Raw genomic sequence first — 23,012 nt, 5'->3', positions numbered from 1 at the left:
CTACCTCTGAATGGACCGACAATCCTTGCTTCCAGCCTGATTTCATTTGGATAGAGACTAAATGTTATTCTTTACCTTCAAGAGGGATTTTTGTACATTTAAGGTGTTAAATAGCCTATGTCTACAGACCAAATCAAACATCTGACCTTTAAACCTTTCCAGTTTGTTTCCCAGAATTTTTCTGGCCTTGTTTTTCATTATCAAGGATGTGTCTCCAAATGTAAATGAAAGCTGTGGTGTAAAATATTCAAAGAGAAAAAGTTGGGTTTGACATTTTCAAAATGGGTGAGGCTGATGAAAAAGGCATTGGAGAATACTTACTAGATCTTGATTGCTGATGTTTTTAAATTGAGTTTGTTTTTGATGTCTCTGAAACCAAAAGACCAGCCCTAAGAGAGACACAGGGACCATTTCTTTCCTAATTCAGTGTATCTCCTCACTCTAGTTGGTACTTGCTCATTGCCACCATTTGGAGAAAAAGGCTAATAATCTGAAAATAAATGGCCTCATTCATGAGGAGACTCCCCTAAGGGCAAGCCTGGTGTGGGGATTTCTTCTTCTTCTTCCTCTCCCCCCTCTTTATATGTGCTCTGCCTAGTCTGTCCAGATAAAGGAACCCATTGATGGAGCAGGGATGAATCTTAGGGGAAAAAAGTAATATGAGGCCAGTTTCTAGCTTCAGTCTCATAAGAACCTGTACCTTCAATGGAGATCGCCCGGCAGGCGAAGGGGATGATACGGATGTCGTGTGTCTTGCTGGTGAAGCTGTGAACAGAGGGAGATCATTTCAAGTTAGAAAAACCAGACAGCTGACTACCTGCAAAAGCCCTCTATATGTACAAACCCATATAGATAATCCAGTGCACAAGACCTCCTAGGCCAGGGGGTTGGGGGAGAGACTAAATGATGCCCGCCCAAAACAGACTTGTCACAAAGGGCGGCGGCTCTAAGACAGGGGAAACTTAGTGAAAAGTCACCAGTGCACACACGATGCCTTAACCCAAACTGGTCCAACCTCCTTTCCATTTCCTCAAAGTCTAGATACTTCTCTGCTGCTTGGTCTACTTCAAAAGGTACTTTTAGGTGTGAGGTGCCAGGGAGCAGATGTTGGGAAATAGTTGCTCACTTTGGCCTGAGCAGAAATAGGAAGAGGCAGGTCATCCAGGCAGCCGAGGATAGGTCCATGGGAATATGCTGACATCAGCCTCCCCTTCCACAGCCCTTAGGCTCTTGAAATTGACCATGTCCACACAAGATGTGGGAAGTTGTCAATTTCTCCCTCTAATGTCTGTGCCCGAGTCCTCCCTTTCTCTCTGGGGGATGGTGCCCTATGCATTTCATCATCGTGGCAAAAAAGAACCCTCTTTTTATCCCCCCCCCGCCACCGATTTTCAAGCCCTACATCAAGAACACAGCCTGGGTGGTGGCGCTGCTCTGTGTGTGGCTTGTGAGTCAAATCCAGCTCTCCAAGGCATAACCACACACACTAAAACCCTGCTGTGACATCGTCAGCACAGTGAGGATGAGCCAGACCTCCCGGTTCCACCTACAGAGGTTTCATTGAGCTCAGCGTCTCTGGCTCAGTGATGAGCTGCCATTCTCCCAGCTGTCACAGTGAGGTGTGAAATGTAAGAAAGCTACGGAAAGGATGAAGGGAAAAAAAGGCAGTTACCCATCCCCCCAACAGTGAGCACACATGATGACATGAGGACAGACCATGACAGCAATCAGTGCAGAAAGGAAGGCAGCCCTGCCAGGTTCACGGGGGAGCTACATGGTCGCCGAGGCACCCTGAGCTTGGGATGGGGGGTAGAGATGAGTTCCCACACTGCGGGGTTGTGCAGCCTCCATCCTGGGCTACAGCATGGCCGGCAGCACGTGTCATGTTCCATCCCTGCCATGGCTTCTCCTAGCCCATCCACTGTGGGGGTGGAGTTTGGGAGAGGAGCATGTGTGTGTGTAGAGAAGCAGACCTTGACTGGGAATGGCATTTCTGGCAGAAGTCAAGGCGTATGGTGCTTGGGACCCCCTTCCTCTTGGCTAAGGTGTCCCCTGACACCATCACAGTGGACGCCACAGCAGCCCCTGCACCTGCTGCATGTTCACAGCCACGTTTCCCTGGAGAGATGTTCAACCACAGAGACCTAGAATAGGGCTATCGGCCTCCTTGCCTACAAGTTTGAATTGGCCCAGGAACTGAAATACCATAGATATTACTGTTTTTTAGAAAATGCTTTTCAAGGAGTTCCCGTTAGGGCATGGTGGACACCAATCTGACTGGGAACCATGAAATTGTGGGTTCAATCCCTGGCCTCACTTAGTGGGTTAAGGATCCAGCATGGCTGTGAGCTGTGGTGTAGGCCACAGATGTGGCTCAGATCCTGCATTGCTGTGGGTGTGGCATAGGCCAATGGCTATAACTCCAATTTAACCCCTCCATATTCTGTGGGTGTGGCCCTAAAAAGCAAAAAAAAGAAAAAAGAAAATGCCTTTCAAGTTCCCCACATTAGGGACACAACCAGTTGGAGGTTGCCTGAAAATATGGACAACAGGAATAAAATACTAATTACTTGGTTGATGAGCCTTTGGAGGGTGGGGGGCACGGTGTGCAGCAGACTGATGTGAGATCTCAGTTCCCAGACCAGGGATTGAGTCCGAGCCACAATGGTGAAGGCACGGAGTGCTCATACCAGACCACCCGGAGACTCCCTTGCTTGTAAGTCTTAAACGTCCGTGGTCAGCTTGATCTACTAATACAGATATCGATTAGGGCTAAAGTCACTTCTTCTGTCTAAAGATCTCACATGTCTTTCGAAATCTACCGGCAACTTTCTGCTTTGGCAAGTATAAAACAAACTCGGTAGCACACAATTTAAACAGAGAGGAAATCACCTTTTCTTAGTTTAAAAAAAAAAAAAAAGAGATGAGATGCTAAAATATAGCAAATGAAGCAATCTAGATGAGCAATCTAGAAAAATGCCTGAAAAAAATAGTGTCCAGTGTTCTCCTGCTTTTAGGCTAGTTGAATTTGTAAAGCTTCAAAACTACTCTAGGAGTTCCCATTGTGGCTCAGTGGTTAATGAATCTGACTAGGAACCATGAGTGGTGGGTTCGATCCCTGGCCTCACTCAGTGGGTTAAAGATCTGGCATTGCTGTGAGCTGTGGTGTAGGTCGCAGATGCGGCTCAGATCCCACATTGCTGTGGCTCTGGCATAGGCTGGTGGCTACAGCTCCGATTAGACCCCTAGCCTGGGAACCTCCATATGCCGTGGGAGTGGCCCAAAGAAATAGCAAAAAAACAAAAACAAACAAAAAAACTACTCTATATGTTAAGTGTAGAAAAAATGCTTCGCATCACCAGGATACATAGCAGTAGAGCAGGGGAGCCCCTCCTGAAAACTGCCCCCACGTGCAGGTCACCAAGCAATGGCTTGTTTAGGAGCGAAGGCGACCTGTTATAAACTCACAAAGGAAGTTTCTTAAGAATAATTTCCAGTGGTTCTCAAAAATCAAGAAAGCTTTCGTAAGGGATAAACTAGGAGTCTGGGGTTAATAGATGCACACTACTATACATAAAACAGTTAACGAACAAGGACCTACAGTACAGCACAGGGAACTCTACTCAATGTTCTGTAATAACCTATATGGGAAAAGAATCTGAAAAAGAGTGGAGATATATATATATGTATAACTGATTCACTGTGCCATCCACCTGAAACTAATACAACCTTATAAATAAACTACAATAAAATGTAATAAAAATGTTAAAAGAGAAACATTTGGTAAAATATAGATTCTAAGATCTGGGCCCAGATAAAGTAAAATTCTGATTCAGTAGGTCAGAGATGATGGCATACCTATGCCACAGCCACAGCAACGCGGGATCTGAGCCACATCTGCGAACTATACCACAGCTCATGGCAAAGCAGGATCCCCGACCCACTGAGTGAGGCCAGGGATCGAACCTGTATCCTCGATTCATTTCCGCTGAGCCACAATGGGAACTCCAAGAATTTGCTTTTTAAATTACCACCATAGGGGATGCAATGCCTTGAATGAGCCCTTTGAGACTACGACCCTTTAATACAGACCCCTCTGAGCACACATAACTGCAGATGCAAGGTTACTTGTTCCCCACAAGCCTATCAAAATTACAGCTAGTCAGTCCTATTTGGGGGCCACCTGAACCCGTGACGTCAGTCCTGAGTAAAATGGCTGGAGTCAGCAGAGGTTGGTAAGAATGAGGTCATTCAATGGAGAAGATGCTAATGGCTGAGCAAGGTTAGGGTACCCCCCCCCCAATCCTGAGGATGGTACCCAGGAAAAGAACATTCTACCCAACCCGTGGGGTTTGTTAGGAATGGTGCACTGTTTGACTTAGTGCAACAGAAGTTCAGGAAAGAGGGGGAACCCTGCAAACGCATTATGTAGCTACTGGTAAGGTTTTTAGCTTGGACACCAAATGCCTACCTTTTTGAGGAAATCAGGACAAGTTGGAGTAGTTGGAAAAAAAAAAGTTATTTTAAAGAAGTGATTGTTAAATGCTTCAAATACCCACCAGTCTGTGTGGGTCTTGGAGGGACAGGGGGAGAGATAAGTTTCCCACCATCCGACATGTTCTTGGCTTCTTTCCCACTGTCCAGGCTCCAGCTGCTAGGGGTGGGATTCACAGCTGGAAGGGAATAACACAGCTAAAAACACACGGTCTACTTTGCTCTTCGAACGCTTGACATTTTAGAAGAAAGAACCATTCCAGAAGGAAAAAAGAAATCAACTCGATAAAAAAAAAAAAAAAAAAGGAACCCTCCTCCATACCCAAACTTTATTTAATTGCCTACCTCACAGTGACAGTGGACAATGAATTGGGTGATAACACGTTTCTGTCTTTTCCTCAAGCAGTCAAACCGAACTACAAATCGCTACACGAAGGGGTAGAAACTTTTGGAGAATGACAAACGTTTAGATGTGGCTAACAGATGGAAGATGTTGTCACTGGGCTCTTTTAAAACTTGATTCTTAGTGGAAGTTTCTGGACAAGTGCACCCGAATAGGGGGAAGACCATGGCACGCCCATATTTCCACTGTCTGGCAGAATTACTGGGCAGGAACAGCCCCGCCACACCGGCCTGTGGGCCCTTGTTCCTGAAGTCTATCGGCTGTACAGAAGAACGTCCTCAAGAAAATAATTTGCAATACTGACAGTATCATTCCTTTTTTTGTGATCTGCCTGCGCTACGCTTCAGTAAGATGCAGAAATACGGAACAACCCCGTTAGGAACAAGGGCAAGACACACAAGGTTATAAATAGCCGCTTTGCAGATGAGGTTTACAAAACCAAGCCTTGAGAGAGTGCCAACAGCTTGCTCCCTGAACAGACACTGCCACCTGATGGCTGCATCTAGAATTTCAACATTTCATCATTCTTTCATTGGATGGAGCTGACACTGCTAAGATTCTTTTCCTCTGTTCCTTTTAGATGGGCTTTGTGGTTTTCTTTGGTAGAAAAGGTGAGAAAAAAGACCACATTCCTAAGTTCCCCAGACAAAGATCAATATTTGCTTTGCAACTTTAAAGCAAAATGTGTGTTCTATAATAATTTTTGGCCACAGTCTCGCTGATGGCTATCTCCCAAGGAAAGGTTTAATGTATCAGTGTAGTCAAATGACGACGCCGTCTAGCTCTTAATGATGGCAATTAAAATGCACTTAACACGGACATTTCTTTACTGGCTCTTAATTCACCAGTTTGGGGACTGCTCTGATTTTTGAAGCTTGACCCTGGGAGGTGAGTGGGTGCCTTGCTGCCACCCCTACCTCTCCTCCCCCAACTGAGGACCCCACATTTAATTGGCTCTTTGTCCTCTGCTGTGTTGCACAGATTGATGCTAATTAGCTATTAACTGCTATGCATGTGTTTGTTCCTTAGTTTTCATGTGACCTTGAGGCAGGGCACACTCCATTATGCACTGGATTGCCATTCTTAAATAGCATCTGAGTCACCACAAACAACAGATGAGCTGGCAGAATGAGCTTGGTGAGGCAGACAAAAAGTGGGACCAGGGACTGAAGGTACTTGCTTTCATTGTGCTGAACAAGGAGCCTCATTGGCAACTTGGTTTCAGGCAGCACAGGAAGTGCCTCCATGACTCATGGAATGACACCAAAAGCCATCAGACAGAGGAGTCCCTGCCTTGCTCTGATTCTGCTGTTAAATCCTTCAAGAAAACAGTTTGTGGAGACGACATCAGGAATCATTGCCTTTCCTTTATCCCCGTGAGAGCAAATCAGTCCCCATCGTTAAAGGCCTGGAGCTCTGCCTTCCACACAGACACATGGGAGACTGGAGAAAATGAGGACAAAACAAACCCTCACATGCTCCAGGACGGACGAAGGGGCTGGCTTTACACTCACCTTTCTCAGGTGCAGAAAGATTTGGATCACTTCGTGGCAAGGCCCCGTCTCCAATATGATTAAACAGCAGCCTCTGGAAAGGTACAGGAATCTATTTTTATGGTGCAATATGCTGACATGTGAGACCTTCTCGAAAATGAGATGATTCGCTCATGACTGAACCTTTGTGTTAATTTTTTGTATCGTATGATGAGCCTAAGAGCAAAGAATTCAATTATATTTAAGGGGAAAAGGGGAGAAAAGCCTTAGGTTTGAAACAGTATTTTCTTTTTCTTTTTTTTTTTTTTTTGCTTTTTAGAGCCGCATATGGAGGCCGTGGCATATGGAGGTTCCCAGGCTAGGGGTCAAATTGGAGCTGTAGCCGCCGGCCTATGCCACAGCCACGCGGGATCCTAGCTGTGTCTGCGACCTACACCACCGCTCACGGCAACACCAGATCCTTAACCCACTGAGCGGGGCCAGGGATCCAACCTGCAACCTCATGGTTCCTAGTTGGATTTGTTCCTGCTGCGCCACAACAGGAATTCCTGAAAGAGTATTTTGAAAGTCTATATAAATGGCAAATAAGCTTCTGTAATAAAATGTTAGGAAAAAAATAAACAGTAAGTAGCAGTTAAGTTATGGTGCTCTTTATAAATACAAATGCTAGGCTGGCAATACAAAATGCAAGTAAGAATTAAAGAAGAAATATTAGCTCCAAAACCCTGGTGAACCGACTTTACATTTTAAGTCCTAAATTAGGTTAAAACATATGAAATAATCCACATGTTACAATGTTTAACCTACACAAATGACAGTTTTACATGGTTCTATCTAATAAACAAAAAGGCACTGTCCTTAAAGGTAGATACACCAGAGTGTGTTCTTGAAAAATTGCTCTTATTTATTTTTGGTTGTGTCTGTGGCATGTGGAAGTCCCCAGGCCAGGGACTGAACCTGCACCATAGCAGGGACCTGAGCCACAGCAGTGACAACTCCAGATTCTAAACCTGCTAGGCCGCCAGGGAACCCCCTGAAATGCTGGCAACACACACACTGCTTGCAATTTTATCCAAAGCAGAAAACTTGAGCGCCTAATCAAGGAAGTCTTGCAGAGTCCCTCGTGCTGGCGACACATTCTCTAGGAGCAGATGGAACTGCGAAGTTCCTTCACAGTATCAAGTGACAGAAGAGCATTAGACCAGTTAGCTGGTTCAGCCAAATGCACCCAGCTTTAATTTCTGGGAGACAGCAGTGTTGTTCAGAGGAGGCATCCTAGGATTTGGGGGAAGATCACACATCAGCAAAGATAAACCAATGGAGCCAAAGCCCACTCATGCTTATACATTTCCAGATGCAGCTACAGACTTCTCTGCCAGGAGGGTGTAGAAAAACAGAAATGAGCTGGAGTATAGGTGACCATTTTTCCCTGCTCCTAAGGTAGTCCCCAGTAATCACTGGAACTCAGGGCTCCATATGAACCTTCAACTTTGAATCCCCTCTTCAAAGTGCTTAAAGGGCCCGGAGGGTCAAAACCTGGCCGGCCCTGCTCTCCCTTGGACTAAGAGGGGTCACCTCAAAATCAAGTGGGGGGGAGGGAGTAGGGCCACGGTGCTTTCCTCCTGAGGCCTGCCGGGGAGGCCCCAGGACTTGGCTGCCTCCTCCTCAGTGCACGAAAGGAGACTGGCAGAGGCCAAGAGACATGCCCAAGGAACCCAAGTTCTCACAAACTGGGTAGAAGTAAAAAGAAAGCCCCTCAGGTTCTTTGGCTGATATAAGATGTTCCGCCAAATTTCTGCTAAAGACACATGCGCATGGACACACCCGCGCTCCCCAACTCATTCACCCACCCCTCCTAGTGTTCCAGAAACAGCAACAAAATGCAGAGTCTGATCATTTCCCATTTCCCTCTCAGCCTTTTGCTCTGCCAACTACCCAGGTATCCACATCAGATCCATGGTTCACACAAAAATTCCGAACAGTAGACCCAGGGCAGAGGTCTGCTCGCCACCTGGCAGGACCTGCCATCAACACAGCCCACGGGGCGGCCCCTGGCAGCTACTGTGTGTTTCTGCAGAGATATAAGCAACACCCAGACTGTTCCTTGTCTGCTAATATTTCCATCCCACAAGGACTACCTGAGAAGGTTCCACGGGGGTCGGATAGATGGCGCTGCACGGTCTCTCTCTTGGGGACAGGCAAGAGTTTTCTCTGGAATGTTTGTGTTTGTCAGACAACAAAGGAGAAGCTAGGAAGAGAAGCAAAGAAAGGCCCGTCAGCGGGGTGATGGGACTAGTCCGTGTGGAGGGGAAAGCCTGAGTGTGGGGGAGCTGCCGTGGCTCCTAGGGGCTAGAAGGTTCTCTGGGCACCTGTAGTCCACCCCAGACCCTGGCACTGACCTCTGGCACTCGATGGAGCCGAACTTGTCACATTAGGTGAGGCAGAGTGAGTAGAACTCAAGCTTGAGGTAGATGGACTTGGCTGGAAATACATGGGAGTTGTTATCACATAAGGCTTAGAGGCTGCAGACGACACTGACACATTTGAAAAAAAATCACCAGGTTTTTTTTTTTCCAAATTAGAAGAAAAAAAAAAAAACTCACTAACTCATACTAATAAGGAGGCACTGGTCTGAATTAATCAAGAATCCGAGATTTTGACTCCCACCAAAGAAATGCATTAGTGTCCTTTTGAGCCACATAAATCCTACAACTTAGGACCAGTTAGCAGCAGCTCCCTGACTCAAGCACAAGGAGAAGGACTCCCAGCCTCGGGCAGGTAAAGAGGAGAGTCCTTTAAAAGGCAGAGAAGGTGCCTTTGCACGTTCTCCAATGTACGTGTTCAAAGCATGAATCCGACAGTATGTATCACGCCCCTTTTCCAAAGACTGGTGAGGAAAATTTCAGCCAAGTCTCTTTTTTTTTTTCTTTCTTTCTTTTGTCCTTTTAGGGCCATACCCACAGCACATGGAGGTTCCCAGGCTTAGGGGTCGAATTGAGCTGCAGCCACTGGCCTACACCACCGCCACAGCAACACTAGATCCGAGCCGCGTCTGTGACCTACACCACAGCTCAAGGCAATGCTGGATCCTTAGCCCACTGATCTGGGCCAGGGATCGAACCTAGTCAGAGGATCCATGAGGAAATGCTAAGCCACAACGGGGACTGCTCACCTGAGTCTTACTGAGTTATTTAGACCCGGTGAGCCGGGTCTACATACAATTTTTTGTGGCAAGGGTTACACTGACTCTCAAATCCTCCAAACTATGTTTTGGCTTTTGTAAAAAAAAAAAAAAAAAAATTATTAGGGAAAATTTCCAACATGTACCTAAGTACAGAGATGTTACAATGGACTCCTAAACTCTATCTTCTTAAAAACCCCAAACACTTAAATATGGTTTTTATCTTCTTAAAAAACCCAAACACTTAAACCCTCATTGGTGGTGACAAGCTTATCTGAGTCCCAGATGAAGGCCAGAATCCGAGCCAGAGCTCCACGTGCTCCCCACCTCCCCCCTCTGCCCCCCCAGCACACACACTGCCCACGGCTCAGTCAGGTCTTCTTCAAGCGGAGGGGGCAGTTCTCAGAGAGTCATCTCTGCAGCCTCCACAGGCCAATGAGGCCACAGGAGGGTTTAAAGGTGTGTCCTTAGGTCAACTGCTTGCTCGTGGGGCTGTTCATCAGAGGAGCAGACGGAACAGAAACTCTCACGATCGAGACAGAAAGGGACTACACACGACCAGACAAAAAAGCTAATCAAGTACCTGCATGTTAAAGACTTCATCAGAGCTTTCTGATTGCCCTGTAATATTGCTTACTTCAGCAGAAGCTTGTGAGGACAGTGAGGAGGAAGAATATCGGTTGACAGCTGGGTAACTTAATGGGCTGTTTGGGGGAAAAAAAAAAATGGTCGTTAACTCAGTCTCTGAATTATGCTTTAGCACATGCTGGGACGGTATGAAACCAGAGGGGGGAAGATAGACATCCCATTTTGTCGTCTCCTGTTTGCCTCAATATAGTCACATGTTTGAGTTTATTTATTTCTCATGCTGCTGCTGTTGTACCAGTGGCAGATGTCTGCAGCTGCCTCGAGGGTTGATTATTTCATTAAGAAATAGCATATTTGACAAATGGTGCCATAAAGAACGCGAGAATCGTTCCAAATCATCTAATGGGGATGCCAATTGTCAGATAATTCAGAATATGACTTACCTGCGTCTAGGAATTACCCTGGTACCATCTGGGCTCATAGAAGCAGGTGCGGAGTTTCTACACACACGAGGGCTTCCATTAGGAAAATGGACTGGACTGGCTTGGATACAAGCGGAGAATTCCTGAAGAGACAGGAAAGAAAACATTTCAGAATAGTAATGATATGGGCACAATCAGTCACGTACTAGATGTGCAGACTAATTGTCACGAAACCTTTACACAGGGACCCATCAAGGTCAGGTTTCAGGAGGAGTAAGTTTTCTCTCATTTACTGTTTTTGTTTTCATACAAGTTGAGCATGGCAAATAAAAGTGACTGTAATTTGAGTATGTGAGGGCTCTCTGGTACAGTGGTGCAGTTGGGTAGAAACACCAAAAGATGTCACTATTGGACACTGCATCGTCTCTCTGACAAAAGGCAACAGGCGGAGGTCAGACTGCCCCTCCGTGGACACTTGGTGAACGTACCTGTATTCCCAAACTGGACTTCATCACGAAGAACTGGTCCACCAGCTTTTTGTGAAGGGGCCTCATGTCTTGAGGTACAAACTTCTCATGCACGGCCAAGCCAAATTCCAGAATCTGTGCCTTGATAGTAATATAAGGAAAATAATCCACATCAATGAGTACCTCTGCTACGTGCCTGCTGGGAAAATTCAAGCACAGGACCAAGCACGTTGCAAATGTTATTGTTAATCTTTCAATATGACGTGACAGGAACAATCCTTAGTTTACAGGTGAGGAGACCGAGCATCAGAAAATTCCAGTGTACTCGAGGACAAGTGAGGATCTGAACGTAGTCTCTCTGATTCCAAAGATTGGATTTTCCTACTACCCCAAGTTTTCTTCCCATGTGTTTTTTCATCTATAACCACAACATTTTTTTTTTTTTTTGTCTTTTCAGGGCCGCACCCTTGGCATATGGAGGTTCCCAGGCTAGGGGTCAAATCAGAGCTGTAGCTGCCGGCCTATGCCACAGCCACAGCAACACCAGATCCTGAGCCATGTCTGCGACCTACACCACAGCTCTCGGCAATGCCAGATCCTTAACCCACTGAGCAAGGCCAGGGATCGAACCTGCGTCCTCGTGGATGCTAGTCAGATTCGCTTCCTCTGAGCCACAAAGGGAACTCCATATAACCACAACCTTTCAAACAGCTAAGTGTCCCTGAGGCCCCTTCCTGCACTTCTCAGGATGGTGCAGGGAACTGGGGCTTCCCGTTAAGAAAGTCAGGTGGTTCTCCTGGAGGGATTGCCTTTTGGGTGGCACCCTCTTTGCCATGTTACCCTTCTCTCTCCCATCTGGTTCTTCTGTGCTCATCCCTTCCTCTCCCAGATTGTCAAAATCTGTCAGGGAGGAAGTAACAAGAGAACAGGAATTCTATGACAGTTGCTATGCTTCAGTTGTTTTTGTTAAAAAAAAATTTACATTATTCTTGTTCACTTATTATAATGCAAAAAGATAGAGCTGCTATTTTTAAAAGTCTTCCTGCTGTGAGGACCTAAACCGAGATGAATATAAACATGCAAGTTGGCTTTGTTCAACTACCCATAGTGCTTAATTCCTTTGATTTGAGTAGCAGCTGTCTTTTACATTTTAAAAAATGCACTACAGTGGTCAAAAGAACAAATTCCAGAGGCTGACAGGAAAACAAATCACACATCACCACGACAGTCCTTTATCTTTACAGCCTGTGAAGATTCAAGGTTGAAAGCTCAGGTCGAACAGGACTGACCCTGGAGGGTCGGAGCACCCAGCCACCTGCCTGAGGGGTCAGAAGTGTGGCACCTTCTGCTCTGGAGGCCCCCCCACCACCAGCATATTTGCATAAAGATAAAAATGCCTTGAAATAAACATCAAGGACACCTTGAAAGGAACAGCTTGAGTGGCGTGTCTGTGTAAGGCATAAAGGGCCAGTGTGGTGTGTGGAGAGGGAAGGAGGGATGGAGGAGGTGAGCCCAAGGGCAGGGGGCCTCCTCCATCGCTGACACCAGCTGGGAGGGGCCCTCCCTTTGGCCCAGACAGTGTTGGGTTGGGTTCTCCCTGAAGCAGGCTCTGACATGGAGATTAGGCTGTCTACGGGGATGGATCCTTGGGGTCACTGCCTGTGGGAGGGAGGGCGGGCAGAGATGGGACGTGACCAAAAAAGAAACTCAACGGCATGACCCCAAGGGAGCGCTGAACCTTTAATGGTCTGCCACGTGGCCAGGCTCGGTATCCCCTCCTCAGTCCCTGGATGCAGGCCACTCAGGCTAGGTGGCTCCCAGCAGCAGAGGCAATCCTTGAGGACGCGAGCCCAAGCCCAAGGTGGCTTCCAGCAGCTGGGAAGCCACAAGTCCTTTCTGGAAGAAGACGTGAGGCAGTGCCTCTCCACAACTGTTCTCGGAACCAGCTCACAGAGGAGGAGGTCCAGAGGAGGACGGGCCCTCTCCAGCCCAGGCCCCTTTCCACGGTCCCACAAAGACGATGTGGACCGCCCAAGGTGACCTGCACCACCACAAGGCGATGGAGATTTAATGCTTCTGAGGCCCTGGCTCTTGCCACAAGTCCCCAGGGACACAATCGGGCAGGATGTGGAGGAAACAAAGGTCTCTCGATTTTATTTTTCTTGAGCGGTTTCCTAATCCCTTTGATTTTTCTAGGGAAAGAATTCAGTCCGACTGAATACACCAGGTAAGACTCCTGGGGTGGGGCAAACTTCTAAAGATCCACGAAGGCCAAGGTCATTCCATAATCCCAAGTACTGGATTACCTAAGCGGCTCACTTCTAGAATCTACATCACCCCCAGGGCCAGAATGAGAATTTAACTTATTCTATATTTCCTTGCAGGTCAGCGTCTAGTAATTCCTCTCTCTTTTCCAGAAGCGGTATCACTGACCCTCTTCCAGCCATGGCCCTTGTCCATGGCCATTTCTCTCCCTTCAGTATGCAGGTTTGGGGACTAAGCCTATGGAGCATAAACTGTGAAATAAAACCAGATACAACCTTGTTATTTCCTAATCCAAAAGAGTGTGCTTTACTTAATAATTTGGTATTATCAAGTATTATCAAGTAGTATTTGGTACTATCAAGGAAAGAGACGCTTCTCTCACATTTTGTCATGCATATTCCATTTTTCATGGGTATAAAATGTCTTCATTTCCTACTGAAGCCAGCCTCCCAACCATAATGTCTCACACCTCAGAGGTTTTCAAACCATCTTCAGGCCAAGAGCTAATAATTAGTAGGGGCACAACAGGCAAGAGATTATTCACTTTGGTTCTTCATACTTGATGGAACCAAAGAAATAAAAACAAACTATGCTTCTTGAAGCAGACAATGATGAGGTTGTATTTAGTTTTTGTCTATATCATCTAATCTATAGGCTTGGCCTGCACAACGTGGTACTGTTTTAAAGCAAAGGGTATTGATGGTCTACTTCCTTATGGTGACATTTAAGTAAGAATTTCATTCATTCATTACATCATTTTATTTTGAGTTGGCCTGAACATATTCGATCCCCAAATCTTGAGTGAAAAGTGGGCACCAAGTCCTTGGGGAAAGAGCATGCAAAGAAGAGACTTCATGAAGTTGTCTGTTAGAAGGACTCACTGTTTATTGTCAACTCACTGTTTTTTTTGCTTGTGTTTGTTTGCATCAAAGTGGGAAGAAAAAGTAGAGATTAGCAAATTGAGATATATTACAAGCGAATCTATAACCCTTGACTGCTAGCTTCAGTGAGAAGCTAGCATTGTAGAAAGCCATGAGGTGGGATTCTGGGTAGGCAAACACATGTCTACAGAGAAGAGGGGGGAAGGCGATGGGCTTCTGTCCCCCTTACCTGCTCCAGCATCAGCTCTCTTAACCGTGCAATTTTCTCTCCATCTTCAGGGTGACTTAAGATATAGTCTTTGACGAAGAATGCCTAGTAAGAGAAGGGACAGTCAGTTTACCTCAAGAGTTTTACAAAGGAAGTGAAAGACACAGTTGTGTTTAAAAACATCTTTAAAGAAATGACACCATTATCCGTCACTTTTGGGGCAGAGGAAGTGATTCTGAGTGGTCAGCTGGTCAGATAGGAATAGAAGGAAACTATTGTTGAAATGAGATCAGAGATTATACACACTTTGCATTTTGGTAAAACAAAGAAATAGCAAATGCAAATCAATAAGCTTTATGACATTATATCCTAAAATAAACTGCCTCAAGATTCTGACTGATCAAGATGGTGGCCTCACCTTCAAAGCTACTGTACCTTTCTGTTTAAAACTAAGACAGCAGGTGAAAAGTCCAGTATCTTCCAAACAGGGTCAGATTTTTCTATGTCCAAGAACCACTGTTTGCTCAGAGAAATGGTTGTACATAGACATTTATTAAACAATCCTGCTACCCTCACTACTTTTCTTCATTCAATAAAACATACACACACACACACTTTTATCCTCAAAATACCACATTTTGAAAAAAGGAGTAAGTGTGCATTACAAATGACTAATGTTCTATTTAAAAAATAAACCTGTTTGTGTTAACTGCAGCCCTATGTTAACAGGCTGATGTGCATGTATATTTTGAAAAAAATATTTCTGAAACCTTAAGACATCACATATAAAAATTTTCAGACATCAGTACCTAATCCTCACCTCTTGATACCTGGAAACTCCACCATTAACCGCAGCATCTATAACTCCGTTCAGGCACATGGTCAGGGGATTAATATTCTGCATCTGTCTGGTCTGACACTGACTAATCAGAGTCTTCAGCTGCTGATTCTTGTTTTCCAATACTTCAATTGCATTTTCCAGAGGACTCATTTCTACCTGAGAACAAATGAGCATAAATATATATTGGATTTTGTGACATTCAAGAAAAAAGACACAGTAGATTATCCATGTTCGGAATGATCTGTGCTCCCCCTTGGCTCCCATCAATATCTCGACCAGGAGCCACCCAGTGGAACAGACAAGGATGTGGAAGATGAATTCGCTGTTCATTAGTAAGGTCTGGAAAGAGAAGGTGATTATATTCATTGGCTGAAATGTGGTTTGGATAATCAGTGATCATCAATCAATTTAACCCTTAAAAGAAAATACAAGCGTATGTCTTATAAAACGTATTCCTCTTTTCTTTAGAAGGTTAAGTGTTCAAAGGCTCTGCATATCATTAGCACCCTTCTAGATACATACTGAATGCAAAGTCCCACAGAAGGTACAGAGATGCATAAGATGTATTTACAGATCATCTGATGTCAAGGGGATTTCAACCCAACTGAAAAGATGGGACATATGCCCATATGGACCTCATTTGCATATGTAACAGCACCATAAGGTGGCACAGGAGGGAACCCAGTTGGGAATTTATAGAAAATAAGATAATCATATACGCTGTAGGATCTATTTGTTGAAGGAGCTCCAAATAGAATCATAATGACTTAAAAATTCTAGGTTGTATGGGAGACCTCATTGTGAAAATGATGAAAGTGCTCTTCAAATGTATACTTTGTGACTGTTACTGTCATTGACTTTCTCTATGAAGAGAAGGTCTGCCAAGCTCTCAGCTGTATAATAATTCAAGCTTACAATAAGCACATTTAAATATCAGTTCTTTCAGTGAAAGAAACAAATTATAGAGTTTTTAAAGGTCACTTAGACCATCTTAAACCAACACTGAAAAGTACTAGAATAATCTGACTATGTCAAATTTAAGAATGTACCTTCATCAAAAGATACTAAAAAAAAGAAGGAAAGATAAGCTAGAAAGAGTAGATATGTGCAACATGTAAAACCATCGAAGAGTCTGTGTCTAGAATTACAAAAGAAAAGAGGCAAACAGCCCAATTAAAAACGGACAAAAGACGCAGCTGGTTTACAAAGGAAGAAACCCAAATGACCAGTAAATGTATGAAGAGGTGTTGAACCTCATTTTGTGATCAAAGAAGTTAAAAATAATACCACAATGACATACTATCAAGAACTCACCAGAATGGCAAAAATAAATATGGCAATAGCAATTAAGAGAGAGAATGTGAGCAACTGAATCTCTCAATTCCTGCTGTTGGGAGTTCACACTGGTTCAATCACTTTGGAAAGCAGTTTGGGATTATTTATTAAAAAATGAAGATAGGAGTTCCCGTCGTGGCACAGTGGTTAATGAATCCGACTAGGAACCATGAGGTTGTGGGTTCGGTCCCTGCCCTTGCTCAGTGGGTTAACGATCCGGCGTTGCCGTGAGCTGTGGTGTAGGTTGCAGACGCGGCTCGGATCCCGCGTTGCTGTGGCTCTGGCGTAGGCCGGTGGCTACAGCTCCGATTCAACCCCTAGCCTGGGAACCTCCATATGCCGCGGGAGCGGCCCAAGAAATAGCAACAACAACAAAAAAGACAAAAGACAAAAAAAAATGAAGATATCTATCTATTATATTTTATGATTCAGCAATTCTACTTATAGGCATATATCTCAAGAAAAGTGAAGGAGATGTGTATACATGTATACTAGGAAACATGGACAAAAACTGTTATAATCAGCTCCAAAATCCATATGTCCATTAAGAACAGAATGCATAAGCATACTGTAGAATGCTCATACAACAGAATACTACACAGCAATGAAAACAAACTTAAGTCACATATAATAACATGGAATAATATTGCAAATAATACTGAGTGATAGATGCAAGTTACAATAGAATATATACAGTATGATACAGTTATACAAGGCCTAACTCATTTTATTATGCTTTGCTTTGCTGTGCTTCACAGATACTGTTCTTCTTACAAATTGAAGGTTCACAAAACCCTCCACTGAGTAAGTCTATTGGTGCCATTTTTCAACAGCCTATGCTCACTTCATGTCTCTGTGTCACATTTTGGTAATTCTCACAATCTTTCAAATTTTTTCATTATTATTATGTTTGTTATGGTGGTTTATGATCAGTGATCTTGGGTGTTACTATTGTAATTGTTATAGCATTTTTTAGCAATAAAATATTTGAAAATTAAGGTGTGTATATTGTTTTTCTAAGATATGATGCTATGACATATTTAATATACTACAGTATAGTGTAAACATCACTTTTATATGCACTGGGAAACCAACGAATCTGGGCAACATGCTTTATTGTGATGGTCTAGAACTAAACCCACAATATCTCTGAGGTATGTTTGTGTGAAGTTCAAAATCAGGCAAAAGTAAACTGACTTCTTTAAAGAGGCATATATAGGCCATAAATGAAGCAAGGGAATGGATACCATAAGAGTCAGGGTAAGGGAGGGAATTGTAACTGTAAAAGGAAGCATGAGAGATCTATAGGGTTCCGGCAGTGTTCTGTTTCTTTACCTGAGTGGTAGGAAAGGGGTTTTTATTTTCCAATTACTTCGGACATTACACTTTGGTTTTATGATCACAAAAGCTAAACCATAAAGAAGTTTGAGGATTCTGATGAACTGAAAGTTAAAAAGTGAACAAAACAGAAGTTCCTGTCATGGCTCAGTGGAAATGAATCTGACTAGCATCCATGAGGATACAGGTTCGATCCCTGGCTCTGCTCAGTGGGTTAAGGATCTGGTGTTGCCATGAGCTATGGTGTAGGTGGAAGATGCAGCTCGGATCCTGCATTGCTGTAGCTGTGGTGTAGGCTAGCAGCTACAGCTCTGATTTGACCCCTAGCCTGGGAACCTCTATATGCTGTGGGTGGGGCCCTAAAAAGACAAAAATTTTTTAAAATTAAAAATGAAAAAAAAATAAGAGGTGAAAAGAGACTTTCTTAAAAAAAAAAGTGAACAAAACATCTTAGAAACAGAGAGGAGAAGAGTGGTTGCCAGCTGTTGGGGGTAGGGGAAAAGGGAAATTGTTGTTCAATGGATATTGTACAACAATGTATGTATACTCAATACGTTGTATTATACATTTAAAAGTGGTTAGGATGGTAGCTTTTATGTATTCCTTGTGGTGCAGTGGGTTAAGGATCTGGCACTGTCACTGCAGTGGCTCAGGTCGCTGCTGTGGCATAGGTTTGATCCCTGGCCTGGGAATTTCCACATGTTATAGGCATGACCAGGAAAAAAAAATTAAAAATGTAAATGAAATAAAATACAGAAAGTACAGACAAAAGACATATAACTTGGGAAGATATTTCTAGCATGTATTTCAGATGAATTATCCACATATCTAAAATACTGAAGAAAACTAGACAAAGGATATGATCAGTATATTCACAAAAAAAGAGAGTAAATACATGAAAATATATCATCTTACTAGCACTCAACAAATGCCAAAAAAAAAAATCAACCTACCATGATCATTTTTGGTCTATTATTTGGAAAGATTAAAATAAAATACAACAACCAGTGTTGGGGAGAATGCTGGGAAATTGGATATTTCCCAGAACAATCATCTCCTCCAGACAGGGCACAAACTGATACATGCCATTGCTGGTCCATGAATCAAAGGTTACCTTGTAGACCCCTTGATAGCTCAATTCACTTCTAGTGAAATTATTCTAAAGGGATGGTCAAAGAAGTGTACAAAGAATAATGTGTAAAAAATGCTCACCAAGGAATTATTTTCTTTTAGTCCTAGATTGTGATCTTTAAATACTGCTTTTGCTTCTAAAAATAATCAGGAGGCATTGGAGAAATGGTTGCTTTCAGGTCTGGGGCAGGACCATACACATGGGCCTGCACTACCTACTTATACCAGTAAGCAAGGAAGGCAGCTGGAGGAATGCATTAAAACAGCTGGTCTATGGTCCATTCCCTGTCTTTACTGGAGGGATGTCCTTGGGGAACAGAAAAGAAAGTAGGTGACTTGGTCTTATCTCCTAGTTAACTTAGCCTTCAAATAAATAGACTAATTGTTAGGGGGAAGAGGTAGTGTCTAAAGAATGCCCTCAGCAGGAAGTCCTGAGCTAAAGGATTGCTTATAGTCCATAATCCCAGAGTCCATAAGGCATGCTTCCCTAGAGAATGCCCCAGAGAAATGTGATAACTCTCTGGAATATAAAATGGAATATTCCACAGCTTAAATTTCATAATTCAAATGTACTCCCTGTGTGGGGGAACTCAAAGAACTTCACTTAGAGTCTCCATCTTTTAAACTGGATTATTATTGATGTGAGAAAAAAGGACCTAGAGGACAAGGCTTGAGGTCTCATTCATCTCTCTGCTCATCCAAGCCTCTTGATTGCCTTAAAGTTGTTAGTAAAGCTTGATGCTGATTCCTATGCTTGATTTGACAATCCAATCCTGTGTGTTAGCTCAGTAATAAAGACAACTTGCTTATTGTCAAAAAGACTGAGAAGCCAATTTGAAGAGACTCTCAAAGGGCAAAATGGAACAATTTGAAACGTAATGAGACTAATAATTGTGATGAATTGAAACAAAACAAATACATTTAAATCCATGAGCTACTACTGATACTAAAAACAAAACCAACCAAACAAAACCCGCCTTGGTCACTTTTATAGGGTGTTAGGGAACCAAATTATTATCCTGAAAACTGTTAAATAAAGGGAAAGAATAGAGCATTATCCTTCCTTTCCTGTACCTCAGGGTCATCAAATGGTTGATGAAGGTATGTTTCTCTTTACAGAAGCATTCCAACCAACAAAGAATGATAAAATACCATTTTGCAACCCCTAATAGATGACTGGATAGGGGCAATGATCATCACTGGCTGCCAACCACAGCATATATCACTACCTATGAAGTAGTTTTGCAAAAAATAAAAACAATAGGAGTTTCTGTGTGGCTCAGTGGCTTGGGTCACTGCCATGGCATGGGTTTGATCCCTGGCTCTGGGAACTTCTGCATGCAGTCGGTGCAGGAAAAAAAAAAAAAAAATTAAATACATACATAAATAAATAAAAATAAAAACAACACCTCATCAAGCTTCTAAGTCTAAATGCCAAATTACAAAAAATAGCAACAAAGAAACATGTTAAATGACTCCACTGATTTATAGTCTGCAAAATCCAGACTTAGGGAAACACTTCCATATAAACAACCTGTTTTTTTTCCCTTCACCCCTTCCCCCCCAAAAAAAAGCAAGGGGAAAAAAAGTAATTCAGGGGGGAACCTATAGATCAAATGGGACTGAGGAGGTATTTCAACCATTACAATGTGTGGTCCTTATTTAGGCCCCAATTAAAACAACAAATGCAAAAACAAACAAAAACCTATAAAATAGGTTGGAGAAAAACCTATAAAACTTGGAGACGTATGAATGACTTGGATATTTTATGATCAAGGAATTAACGTGAAAATTTTTAGATGGAATGATGGTACTGTGACATTTTTTGTTAATATACAGACAAATATTCTTACATAGATAAAATGAAATGATGTCTGAGATTTACTTCAAAATAATCCATTGTGGAAGGGAATGGAGAGAGGTATAAATGAAACAAAATTGGCCTTTTTGATAGGTGTTGAAGTAAAATGATGGGTAAACCAGGTTAATTATATATGTTCCCTATTTTTGTATGATACAACTTCAGTTTAAAAAGGACACTGGCTCTTGTGCACAGAAGTCACTGCACAGGGGAAGGGCAGAAGGGCAGAAGCAGACGACCCCTTAGAAGACTAGTGAAGACATTAGGCATTAGGTGATGCTATCAGGAGGGCGGTGATAATGACCGAAATTATCTGGGTCATTTTGAAAGTACAGCCACAGGATTTTCTGATGGATATGATGTAAGGTGTGATAATACTGTCATTATCTTTAGTTAAGAGTTTAAAAAATAATTATCAATACATTCTGTTTTATAACTTTTTCATCTTGTTTAAAAATTTTTAAGTAAGCTGCCTTTTTAATCAAAAATAGATTTTGGGTGGGGGGGGGGAGTTCCCATCGTGGCGCAACAGAAACAAATCCCACCAAGGAACCAGGGTTCGATCCCTGGCCTCACTCAGTGGGTTAAGGATCTGGCATTGCCATGAGCTGTGGTATAGGTTGCAGACATGGCTTGGACCTGATGTTGCTGTGGCTGTGGTGTAGGCCCACAGCTATAACTTGGACCCCTAGCCTGGGAACCTCTATATGCTGTGGGTGCAGCCCTAAAAAGCAAACAAAAAAATCTTTTTTTTGTTTGTTTGCTTTGAAAACAACAAAAACAATGAATGAGGAAACAGTAGTTCTAAGGCACTGTCAACTTTGAAAGCATGCAATACTATATTCTGGGGTTACAATTTAGACAAGAAAGGTCCATATCTGAAATCTTTGGATAGGAGGTTTCAGAATTCAGAGTTTTTCAGATTTGAGAAAGGTGATATAAGGCACCTATGTTCTATTAGGTAATCCTCAAGCAGGGTCCAGGAAAGTTCCCTTTAATCAAACGCATTAATATTTCTGTAGTAAAATGTATACGTAGTCATACTAAGTGAGATAAAGATCTTCGATGGTCTTAGGTCAGGTTAGCTTTATTATCAACTGAATTCTGGAGCCACATTTATGAAAACATCTTTTGGTATCCAGAATCTTCTCTATTTTGGCAGAGGACCTAGGGGATTTTCAATTCCGTGTGGCATCTCTGTGTTGAGTACCTACTCTGTGCTCCGACCTTCGGGACCTTCTCCACCAGGAATTAAAGCAGTCAACCAACAGCTTTCACAGCAGGTGGGGACAGGCCAGGCAGTGGGAACAAGAGAAAGACGTGAGGTTATCAGAAGTGGGCTGCGTCCAGGAAACAAAACGGCCTGGTTGGATTTGTTCTGTTCGACAGAATGCAAGACGGCAAATCCTAATAAAACAGGCAGCTCGTGTTGAGAAGACTGTGTTCAGTCATGCTCTTTTCATCGTTATCCGCATGCTACTTTTTATTAGCAGGGTGTCTGGGAGCGTGTGTCATATTTCTAAGGTTAGGAACATGGGTGAGACTTCAAGGGACTGAATGCTCTGGGTAATGAGTGGCTGGGAAGGTGCTCTGAATCACTCCTGCAGCATGGGGGACTCAGCACTCGTCTGTGGGTTGGGTCCACGCCATTCAGCAGGAAGCATATCACTTAGACTTTCGGAGCCCTGCCTTCATCACCCTCTCCTCTTCCACGGAAGGCCACGGGGTCCACCATGGAAGCAACCAGCTTTGTGGACCCTTCATTCAGATCTGACAAGAACCCAACCGTGCTGATGTGATCTGCTGAGCGGAGTTCAATTTGTCAAGGGAGCTATGTGAATTTTTCAGTCCTGCAAAGTGATAATGTCATTAAATCCTTGGCATGATTAAACAGGATAAGCCGAGAGTGGATTTTGTTGTTGTTGTTGTTTTTTGGTTTTTGGCCATGCCCGCAGCATGTGGAAGTAAGTCCCCAGGGCCAGGGACTGAACCCACACCACGGCAGCGGCTCAAGCTGCTGCAGTGACAGCACTGGATCCTTAGCCCTGCTGTGCCACATGAAAACTCCCAAGTTCAGGGTGGTATCAAGGCTGAGAGAGATTTC

At 43.5% G+C, this 23,012-nt stretch overlaps 1 protein-coding gene across 2 annotated transcripts in view; it reads right to left on the bottom strand.

Annotated features, from left to right (window-relative positions):
* The window catches only part of DOCK4 (dedicator of cytokinesis 4), a 469,573-nt gene that overhangs the window by 5,298 nt on the left and 441,263 nt on the right, over nucleotides 1-23,012 (bottom strand). The window contains exons 42-51 of one of the 2 annotated variants that reach the window (XM_047763518.1): nucleotides 15,223-15,399; nucleotides 14,424-14,507; nucleotides 11,070-11,189; nucleotides 10,603-10,724; nucleotides 10,155-10,275; nucleotides 8,790-8,871; nucleotides 8,529-8,638; nucleotides 6,412-6,484; nucleotides 4,560-4,673; nucleotides 701-765 (exon numbers count right to left, since the gene is read on the bottom strand). In XM_047763518.1, the coding sequence (XP_047619474.1) occupies nucleotides 701-765; nucleotides 4,560-4,673; nucleotides 6,412-6,484; nucleotides 8,529-8,638; nucleotides 8,790-8,871; nucleotides 10,155-10,275; nucleotides 10,603-10,724; nucleotides 11,070-11,189; nucleotides 14,424-14,507; nucleotides 15,223-15,399 (1,068 nt within the window). The remainder of the gene's footprint in view (nucleotides 1-700; nucleotides 766-4,559; nucleotides 4,674-6,411; nucleotides 6,485-8,528; nucleotides 8,639-8,789; nucleotides 8,872-10,154; nucleotides 10,276-10,602; nucleotides 10,725-11,069; nucleotides 11,190-14,423; nucleotides 14,508-15,222; nucleotides 15,400-23,012) is intronic. The other variant, XM_047763519.1, reaches the window with a different exon arrangement.

This window comes from Phacochoerus africanus, chromosome 16 (assembly GCF_016906955.1).
Source record: "Phacochoerus africanus isolate WHEZ1 chromosome 16, ROS_Pafr_v1, whole genome shotgun sequence".
Classification (NCBI taxonomy): Eukaryota; Metazoa; Chordata; class Mammalia; order Artiodactyla; family Suidae; genus Phacochoerus; species Phacochoerus africanus.
Note: the sequence above shows the minus strand (reverse complement) of the source record. Positions and strands in the feature narration are given on the sequence as shown.